The 10140-nt window shown below is 54.0% G+C and overlaps 1 protein-coding gene across 4 annotated transcripts in view; it reads left to right on the top strand.

Moving 5' to 3' along the window:
- Positions 1-8820, top strand: part of Kif17 (kinesin family member 17) — a 30307-nt gene extending 21487 nt beyond the window's left edge. The window contains exons 9-15 of one of the 4 annotated variants that reach the window (XM_075946041.1): positions 465-542; positions 1921-2138; positions 2688-2919; positions 3320-3578; positions 5062-5138; positions 6424-6544; positions 8074-8394. In XM_075946041.1, coding sequence (XP_075802156.1) covers positions 465-542; positions 1921-2138; positions 2688-2919; positions 3320-3578; positions 5062-5138; positions 6424-6544; positions 8074-8252 — 1164 coding nt within the window. In that variant the 3' untranslated portion in view covers positions 8253-8394. Of the gene's footprint in view, positions 1-464; positions 543-1920; positions 2139-2687; positions 2920-3319; positions 3579-5061; positions 5139-6423; positions 6545-8073 lie in introns of all 4 variants that reach the window. The other 3 variants (XM_075946038.1, XM_075946039.1, XM_075946040.1) reach the window with 3 other exon arrangements.
- Positions 8821-10140: the final 1320 nt, after the last annotated feature.

Here is a 10140-nt window from a genome sequence, read left to right on the forward strand (position 1 = left end):
GGGGTGCCTCCCTGTCCCTTCCTGCCCAATCTCTGGTCCCTTCCTGTTTTAAGAAAGCATTCCTCTTTTCTCCCCGTTCTTCTGTTTTTACGTAAGCAAACATATGCACAGACATTTAACCGCACAGGCCTTTGAAATCCCAGCTCTCGCCTCACGGTGTAACATTGGCCATTTGCCTCTCTCGGCCACGGATTCCTCCTCTGAATAGTAGAGATGCCAGCTTGTGTTTTGCATGAGATAACATAGCATAGCCTGGGACACCATAGCGCTCACCCATGCCCTGTGTCCCCCTCACTTCTTCACCCCTACAGCAGCAGGCAGGCAGGCAGAGGAGGTCGTGGATGGGTCTGCAGCCCCCAAGGAGGCAAGGAGAAGTGGGTGTCAGGGCACTGAGGAAGTAGAGAGGATTTCTGGCCCTTATCCTTATCTGTTTCTCCCGCCCTTCCCCCCCCCCCCCCCATCAGCCATCCTTGACAGACCTGCTGGATTCCAGTGACGTGAAGTCAGCACCTGAGGTGGTTGACAGCCTCCTCCTCGGGACTGTGAGTACCTGTGTGGCCTTCCAGTGCCTGGCCCAGCTCTGTCTGATTTGTGCCCTCCCTTCCTGGGACTAGGTCTCGTTACCCCTGCTGTCCCCAAGCAGCTGTCCCATGGCTGAGCAATGTTTAAACAAAGGACCGCCAGTAGGCGCATGGGTGGTGTGACTAGGAGACCTTCTGGAGACAGTGGCATTGGAGCTCTTGTCTTAGATGAGCAAAGGCAGGGTCTGCACAGAGGACTAGGGCCAAAGGCAGGCCTGGAGGGCCTAAGGCGCTGTCTTGGACCTCCTGTAGGCAGGGGCACCCACTTTGGATACCCTTTGTCTTCTGCTTGGGACAGTGCAGCAGAACCTGGGAGAGGAGGCTTCTAGATTTCTTCACACTTAGGGAGAGCAGCCATAAGCTTGCAAGCCTCTAGGCATGGTCACAGGACAGGGTGTGACAGTCGGTGACAAAACGGTGGGAGGCCCCAGCTAGGAGACTGAGGAGGAGAAGCCAGGAAGAGCATTTCATGCCCAGGACTTCCTCGTGGTCAGGGGTGGCACCGAGGTGGACAGATGGGGTGCCAGGAAGAGACATGGGGGAGAGGCAACAGCCAGAGAGGAAACTGGAGTTTCCTCTGGATCGGTTCCATGGGCGGCAATGGAAGCTTCTAGTACAAGAGAGACTCTATGGTCGGTTTCTGTTCTGGAGGAAATTATCCTGCCTGCCTTGGGGACTGGATTAGAGAGCTCAAGAGAGGAGCCTGGGAGCCCCTTTGGGGTGTTGGTGAAGATAATTGTAATAAGAATTAATTTGAATGCAAACTTTTCATAGCTTGCTATAGGTTGGTTCTCTATTATCTTAAATCCATGTTCTGACATCTGAACCATTTTTTTTCTTTTTCCATTCCCATGTGCATGTGTGCATGTTTTGCATGTGTCTGGGCCGAAGTCTGTGGGTGCACATGTGTGCACACGAATGTGGAGGCTCCAAGCTGGTTTTGGAAATCATCCTCGTTTGCTCTGAAACCTTGTTCAAGGAGACGGGTTCTCCTGACCAGGCTTAGAGCTCACCCACATGGCTGGTCTCGGTAGCCAGCTTGCTCTGGGGTTCCCTGACTCTTGCCTTCTGAGGCTGGAATTACACGGAACGTACATGGGTTCTGGAGGTCTAGACTATAGTCTTCATGCTTGCAAGGGTTTTAACCATTGAGCAATCTCCCCAGCCACTGACACGTGAAACTTCTGAAGCACCCTAGAGCTCAGAGCTTTTTGGATTTCTATGCCCATTGGGTTTTAGACTTTGGAATCAGGGATGCTCAGCTTGTGCGTCTGTGGCAGGGAGTGAACCGTGCAGGCTCCTTCATGTCTCCTCCCATCTTGTTTCCCTCTGTGCCCAGGAGCCTGATCTAGGCCTGAAGGTGGCCGAGGAGGTGGTGGCTGAGGCAGAGACTGGCATGTGGATGGAGTCTGAAGCCCACATGGCCCAGGTGGCCGAGGTGGCCCAGCCTCAGCCCTTGATGGCCATGGCGAGTGTGAGAAGGGAGAGCGTGGGTGTGGAGGTGGCTGTGTTGACTGAGGAGCTGCAGCCTGTGGATCAACAGCGGGTGCTGGCCCGGTGAGCAGCAGGTTCAGGGGTCAGGAGCCTAGGGTATGACTCCCAACCCCAAGGGTGGGGGTTGAGGAATTGGGGCCCAGGCTGGACTGAGGTGAGATCTGCTTCTCAATCTCTACTGAGACCACACCAGGCCTATCATAAGAGGGGCGGTGGGGCTGGGGAGATGTCACTGCAGGCCGGGGAGGAGCCACGGCAGGCCAGGGAGATGCCACAGCTCTCACCCAGAGCCACAGTGGCGCCTGTTTCCGCTCAGTCACCTGCTGGGACGTGCTTGTTCTATAACAGATGAAAGCCTCAGAGCCCCACGCCTATGCTAATGAAGCACAGCTACAAGCCTGCTCCCCTTCTCCGTGGCAGGCACCATCAGAATGGGGGTGGGGGCAGTGGCTCAGCTCTGAGCCCTCAGGACACCCAGTTAACCCAGCAGTCTTATTATCTCCTTGCTACTCAGTTTACCAGTCTGTGAAGTGGGTTGTGGTGGGGGAGCGGGTGACAGACGTTGGCAGACCCGCAGGATCTGTCATGTTCGCTTTCCCCTCCCGGCTGCAGCCTGCAGTTGCTGGAACAGCAGGTGGTGGGGGGTGAGCAGGCTAAGAACAAGGACCTGAAGGAGAAGCACAAGCGGCGCAAGCGGTACGCAGACGAGCGCAAGAAGCAGCTGGTGGCCGCACTGCAGAATTCGGACGAGGACAGCGGGGACTGGGTGCTGCTCAACGTTTATGACTCCATCCAGGAGGAAGTGAGGGCCAAGAGCAAGCTGCTGGAGAAGATGCAGAAGAAGGTGAGGCCCTGCCTCAGGCCCCTGGCGTCACATCCCCGCTGGGCATCAACTCTCCTTGCAAATAGCTAGCAACCCCTATTCTCCACATGAGCATTTATTAAGCGCCTGCTGTATGTCTTATGCTCCAGAAGGAATGTCTGAATAGGGCGTGACGGCTGAGGCTGGGGCCACAGGTGTGGTTGGAGACCAATGTTTTGTGGAATTGTGGCCACAGGAGGTGCTCATTACATGTTGGAAGGGAGGGGGTGAATGGTGGGTCAAGGCTGGGGACTGGACACTGTCAATAGGGCCAGCGAGCAGTTGGTGAGTGGCTGCTGGGGGCCACTTGGGGACCGAGTGGGCAGACAGGTGCTAAGCAGCCTTCCCCTGCTCACCACCTTGTCACTCGTCCTTGGCTCAGCTGCGGGCAGCGGAGGTAGAAATCAAGGATCTGCAGTCTGAGTTCCAGCTGGAGAAGATTGACTACCTGGCGACCATACGCAGGCAGGAGCGGGACTCGATGCTCTTCCAGCAGCTCCTGGAGCAGGTGCAGCCGCTCATTCGCAGGGACTGTAACTATAGCAACCTGGAGAAGATAAGGCGAGAGTCGAGCTGGGATGAGGATAACGGCTTCTGGAAGATCCCGGATCCCATCATCCTAAAAACCAGCCTCCCAGTAGGTCAGGCACTCGGCTGCCCCCACCCTCCCCTGTCTCTGACAGCTGGCCACCTTGCAGAGGGACAAAGCCTGGCCTCTTCCTGCAAGCTGTGGGTGCAACAGGCATGGTATTCCTGAGGACCCAATCATTGGGGCCCTGAGAAGGTGTGCTCTGGAGGCAGACAGGTGGGGGCTGTAGGACCTCTGTGGGACCATCGTCTGTGATGTGGGAATAAATGGCAGTGCCTTCCTTAAAGGTCTGTGGTATGCTCAGACATGTAAATGCCTTAGAGTTCTGCCTGGCACAGAGTGGAGCTTGGTTCTGCCACTATTGTCATTCCGTCCTGAGTCCCCCAAAGGTTTGTGATTAAAACTGGATCTCTAAACAGGGCCTAGTTGTGCATGCTCAGCATCCCAGCATTTTGGAGGTGGAGGCAGGAGGGTCGGTTCAGGATGTCCTTGACTACACAGCAAGGTCAAGGCCTGCTTGGGATGTGTGAGACTCTGCCTCAAGAACAAAGCACAACGGGCTGGAGGGCTGGCTCAGTTGTGTAGTTAGGAGGACATGCTGCTCTCACAGAGGACTAGTTTGGCTTCCAGCACACACATCTGGCAGTTCCCACTGGCAGTAACTCTCCTCTTCTGGCCTTCGTGGGTGTTGGGCACGCACATACTGCAAACATGTGCATACAGGCACATACAGACATACAGGCAAAACTCTCGCACACACAAAATAAGAAGAAACTAATAAGCAAAGCCCACAAAACCAAAGCAAAGAAGAATTAAACCGAGTCTTATAGGATCAGGTTCCCAACCAGAGCAGTGAGTTATGCTAGGGCCATGGATAGACATCAGCTGTTCATGGTTCTGCCTGTGCTTGGGCCCTTGACTTCCTGTGTGATTTTATGGAGATCACTGTCCCTCTCTAAGCTTAACAAAGAAGGGATTGGATAAGATGACCTTAAGGACCTATCCAGCTCTGATGAGCCTCAGAGTAAAGTCAGATTTTCTGTGGATCTGTTTCCACCGTATGTGCGTGTGTGTCTCTGTGCATGCGTGTGTGTGCATGCGTGCCTCTGGGTATGTGTGTGTGTGTGTGCGTGCGTGCGTTCGTGCGTGTGTGTGTGTGTATCTCTACTTTCCTAAGTGGCACTCTGAAGTTCTTTTCCTGGTCATTGTTTATTTACACCTCCATCTCTGAAGTGACAGGTAGTCAGAGACACCAGTCAGTCAATTAAAACTCCAACAAGCTCCATTTCCCATGAGCTCTGGGTAGCTGCAGCCTCTCCCAGTCCTCCTCTCTTGATGTCCAGCCTGGACCGGCGGTGTGGGCATTCTGTATCTGGGTCCTCTTGCCATCTGTTTCCTCCTCATCCCAGGGGAACTGGGAAGCGTTCCCTGTTTCCAGCCTTCAGCCAGCCTGACCTCCCCCCTGCCCCCGGCCCCAGGCAGGGCTTCTCCTCCTGCACCCTCTGCCCAGCTCCTCAGTTTCTGTTTTCTCATAGCAGTTCCAACCGGGCCACAGAACAAGCCAGCCCCAACCCGCAAAACCTCTGCAGTGGACAACGGCGAGCCACACTTGGTGAGACCCCAGGTGGAAGGGGGGAATAGAGAGTGGGGCTGGGGAGTGGGGGGGCGCCCACTAAGTGCTGCGAGTCCGCGAAGCCTCAGGCTCATCAGATGCTGAGCCTAGACCCTTTTCTACCACTGTGGTAGACCTGGACCCTCAGGTAACCAAAGGGAGAGTCTGTGGTAACCGCCTTCCGTGCCTCCTGCTAACCTAAAGCTCAGTTTACCTCGGTGACTTAACTTCCTAAGAGAGAAAACGCTTTAAAACATGTTCGGCGTGGGACTACAGAGAAGTTATGTCGGAACACTTTTAGTTCCAAGCGACAGTGCCACACACAAAATAGAGACCTCACTGACCCATGTAGGTGGATCAGTTTCAAGCATGGCTGAATCGGTCTTGGGGCTCAGTCAGGGTTCTGTGTCTGACTTTGCCCTTTGTCCCTGCCTCTGAGCTAGCTAGCTTCAGGCTTTCTCCCCCACGGAAGGGCAGGTGGCGGTGACTGCCGGCAGTTGAGATCTAAAAGGAAGAAAGATAACGTCCCTTCAGCCAGTGCTTCTCAACCTGTGGGCTGTGACCCATGTGGAGGTTACATATCAGAGACCCTGCATTACATTACAATTCATAACAGAAACAAAATTATAGTTATGAAGTAGCCATGAAAATAATTTTATGGTTGGCGGTCACCACAGTGCTAACTGGGTTAAGGCTGAGAACCGCTGCCTGACGCCACCATTACGTCCAAGCTTTTGGAAAGGCAGAGGTTGGCTCTCCCTGGTCACACACCTGCTCTCTGTTCAGGATGATGTGACTCTGTGATTGGTGCAAATCTGGGTCCTACATCTGGCCCTGTGAATTCTCTCCCCACCGGATTGGGAGGAAAGAGTTACCCAGTGCAAAAGAGATTGAGGAAAATAAGCCTGCCACAGCAGTTGTGAGAAAGAGCCTTCCCAGAAGGGGACAGTGAGGATGCGTTGGCCACAAAGAGAGCTGACTTCCGAGGCTTTGTGGATTGTGTATTCATGGAGGGACTTGGGCCACACAGTATCTGTCACCCTTGCCCCTGGTAATGCTGGAGGAAGGAACATGGGCCCCCTTCCCCATGACAAGGGAGGTGAGAGGAGGCCGTGACCTCCCTGGTCCAAGCTGCCAGGGTCCCTGGTCCTGTGAGTGATACAGCCCAGGAGATGCCCAGCATGGCATAGTACCACGCATGCGCAGAAGCTCCTGAGCCCAGTGTAGGGTGCACAATGGCTGCATAGACGAGGGGGCTGTCACTTAAGAGGCTCTGAAATCTCAGCAGGAGGAAGACCGGTATAAGCTAATGCTCAGTCGAAGCGACAGTGAAAATATTGCTAGCAACTACTTCCGGTCCAAGCGGGCCAGCCAGATTCTCAGCACGGACCCCATGAAGAGTCTGAGTGAGTGACCTGCCTACTGGGGCCTCCCCTCCTCCACACCCACTGGGAAGTATGCCACGGGGATGAATTTGGAATTAGTCAGCCTCAGTTTCCTCAGCTGTAAAATGAGGAGGGTGATGCCCACTTCTCAGGATCAGAGCAGATGACCTGAGGGAAATAGGGTCATAGAGTAGGTAATTATGTTAGTCAGTGTTCATTGCTACGATGACTACCTGAGAGAAGCAAGGAGGAGGAGTGCTGGGAGCATGGCTCAGTCAGGAGAGTGCTTGCCTGGTATGCACGAAGCCCTGGGTTCAATCCCCAGCACTGCATAAACCAGGCTTGGGAAGTGGGGGTGAGGGGTCAGCAGTTCAAGATCGTGTTTGGATACAAAGGGAGTTTGAGGCCAGTTATGGTAAGGTCCCTGGGGCAAAACAGTTCTAAGAACTGAAAAATCACTTCACTCTCTTAAAACTAAAAATGGGCTGATGAGATAGTTCGCAGGATAAAGGTGCTTGCCACCAAGCCCGAGAGCCCGAGTTTGATCTCCAGGCCCCATGTGGTGAAAGGAAAAGAACTGGCTTCTCAGCTCGTTCTCTGACCTCCATACAGGCACTGTGGAAATCAATCAATCAATAAATGTAATAGAATTTTTGGGAAAAAAAAACAGAACCCACAGGGCTTCCAGTAATATATCCATTAAAGGCAATCATAGGGCTGGAGGGATGGCTCAGTGGGGAGTGCTCTTGCAGAGGAAGGACCCAATTTTTAGTTCCCAGCACTACGGCAACTCACAACCTTCTGTAACTCCAGTTCTAGGGGATCCAGTGCCCTCTTCTAGCCTCTGTGGGCACTGCACACACATAGTGCACATTCACGTAGGCAAAATGCCCACATAGTAAATAAATACTAATTCTTGAAAACTGATATTAAAGTTTTTAAGTAATAAGTTGTATTTATTTCATATACGTTGGTGTTTTGCCTGCAAGTGTGTCTGTATGGGGGTATCACATCACCTGGAACAGGAGTTACAGACAGCTGTGAGCTATTATTATCTAGGAATTGAACCTGAGTCCTCTGGAAGAGCAGCCAGTGCTCTTAACTGCTGAGTCATCCCTCCAGCCATGATACTACATTTTTTAAAATTTCTAAACTTAAAGCAGAGGCAGAGTGGGGTGGTCTGGGATGGGAGGGGGAAGAAATGAGAATTTATTGAGGGCCTGACCTGTCTAAGTGACAGATAAGGAAACTGAGACCTAAGAGCCAGCACTGGTACTGGTAGCAAGTGCTGGGCTGGACCTTGTGTCCAGGCTCATCTGCCTTAGGTACCAGGCTGGATCCTCACTCACTTAGGGGATTTTAAACTCCAGTCCCCTAACCTGGACCCTTTGGACGCAGAAGGGATATTAGGTCTGACATCTCAGCAGAGCACCTCAGAGGGGTCTCAGCTGCAGAGGCAGGGCCTCAGGCCCAGGGTGAGGAGTGCCAGATCACTGCCTTCTGCATGATTGCTGTCCTGGCTCACTGGTGCCTCTGCCTCTTGTCCACAGCACATCACAACTCACCACCGGGGCTCAATTCGCCTCTCAGCAACAACTCTGCCATGCCGCCTGCCCAGACTCCCGAGATGCCCCAGCCCCGGCCCTTCCGCTTGGAGTCCCTCGACATCCCCTTCTCCAAAGCCAAGCGTAAGAAAAGCAAAAGCAGCTTTGGTGGTGAGCCTCTGTGATCCAGCTGCCTGCTGCTACCTGTCCTCTGGCTTCTAGAAACTTCCAAGTCCTCCCCAAGAAGGCTCAAACAGGCCTCCTCTCCCCTACTCCACAGGATCCCCAAGCCCAAGGGGATCTTAGCCCTGGGAAGACCCATTCCCTTCCCTGTTCCCTCGAGAACTCACTTTGGCCCAGGGCCTGAGCTCTGTGGAGGCTGGGCTACCCTTCCCCGAAAGAGGCCTGCTCCAGCTGTGCAGAGCAGCGATGCCCTACTGACTTCCTGCCACAGAGCCTACACTGGCTGGTGTGGGTCTACCTCTGTGGGCTCAGGTGCCACTGGGCCTTCACAAGCATCCTCAGCATGGGGCACAGAAGCTGCCATGTGGACGAGGACGAAGCTCAACACCTGGTTGACTAAGCTTCAGGCCTCTCTGATTGTCCCCTTCCAAGGGAACCTGTGCCACACAGTGGGCACAGATGGAGACCCGGAGCGAACTACTATGCCTGGCCTCCTATTGGCTGGAGCACAACCCAAAGAAGGTGCTTTACAATAAGCTGCCCAATAAACTGCCTTTTGGAATAAGCGCCCATCCCCAACCCTCTGGTGCTTCCTGCCCCCATCCATTGCTGTCCTGGAGAGAGACTGTCCTGTCCACTGCCTCAGGCTGCAAGCCAGCAGCTCCAGGGCTTCTGTCGTCAGCAGCAGAAGCGACTGTAGAAACAGAACCGTGTCTTGCTGAGGCAAAAGTGGCCTGGGTTGTAGTGTACACAACACACACTTGTGCCCTCACACGTGCCTGTGGAGATCGAGAGCAACCTCAGGTATCATTCCTCAAGCACCAACTGAGCTATCTCCCCAGCCTGGGCCTGTTTCTCTTTTTTTTAATATTTATTTGTCTATTATTATTTAGTGGCAGGACATGGTGTGCATGTGGGGGTCAGAGGACAACCTGTGGAAGTCAGTTCCTTCCACCATGTGGGTCTGGGGAATCTAGGTCATCAGGCTTGGCAGCAAGTGTCCCTACCCACTGTGCAACCCTCCTTATGTCCCCAGCCACCAAGCGTCCCCCCGATATTGTGTGTGCTTGGTTGGGGGAGTATATGTCATGCTGCTTGGGTGTGGAGGTGAGAGGATGGCTCCCAGGAATGGCTGCCTCTCCTCCTTCCACTGTGGGTACTGGGGATGGAACTCAAGCTTGTGCACACGTGCTGTGACCTGCTCTCCCGCCGAGGCAGTCTTCAGGGGCCTGCACTGGAACTGGGTGTCCCGACATAGCCAGAAATGAGTCCAGTTGTCATTTGTTTCCATCCAGGGGCTATGACAGCCCTCCCCTTTGGGTGGGCCCACAAACAGGGACATGATGGGTCCCGAGTCACCTCTGTCAACTGGAGAAGCACCCACTTCGTGGTGTTCTGTGAAGGGTTAGAGAGGGTAGTAGCTCAGCACTGAGCTAGTCCCTCCCCATTCTGCCACCATCCTCATTTTATTTCAGTTACAGTGGTTGGCCCAAGGCTTTACCCCTGGGCCAAGGAGTTCCATGCAGAAGCCAGGGTTGAAGGTGAGGCTACCAAAGACCAATGCAGTAGAATCAATCGGGAAGTTACTCAGGTTTCTACGGGAGCAGAGCTCCGCCCTCCACCCACCTCAGGGATGAAGATCCTAGATCTCTCAGGGGATCCTGGGGAGGGCAGGCACCTCTGGTGGAAGAAGCAGAACAGCAAAGAGGAGATGGGCAACTCAGGGCGTATGTGCTATAGGCTGGTGGGACTCAGAGCAGGGAGCAGAGGGTAATGGCAGTGTGGAGATGAGCTGAGGTGGAGACCCGAGTGTCCTGAGCAGTGAGTGGCACGCCCCTAGAGTCAGTGTCAGCGGGTGGTGGGCTTGGCTGCAGAGAAGTGAGGAGCAAG

This window comes from Microtus pennsylvanicus, chromosome 13 (genome assembly GCF_037038515.1).
Source record: "Microtus pennsylvanicus isolate mMicPen1 chromosome 13, mMicPen1.hap1, whole genome shotgun sequence".
Taxonomy (NCBI): Eukaryota; Metazoa; Chordata; class Mammalia; order Rodentia; family Cricetidae; genus Microtus; species Microtus pennsylvanicus.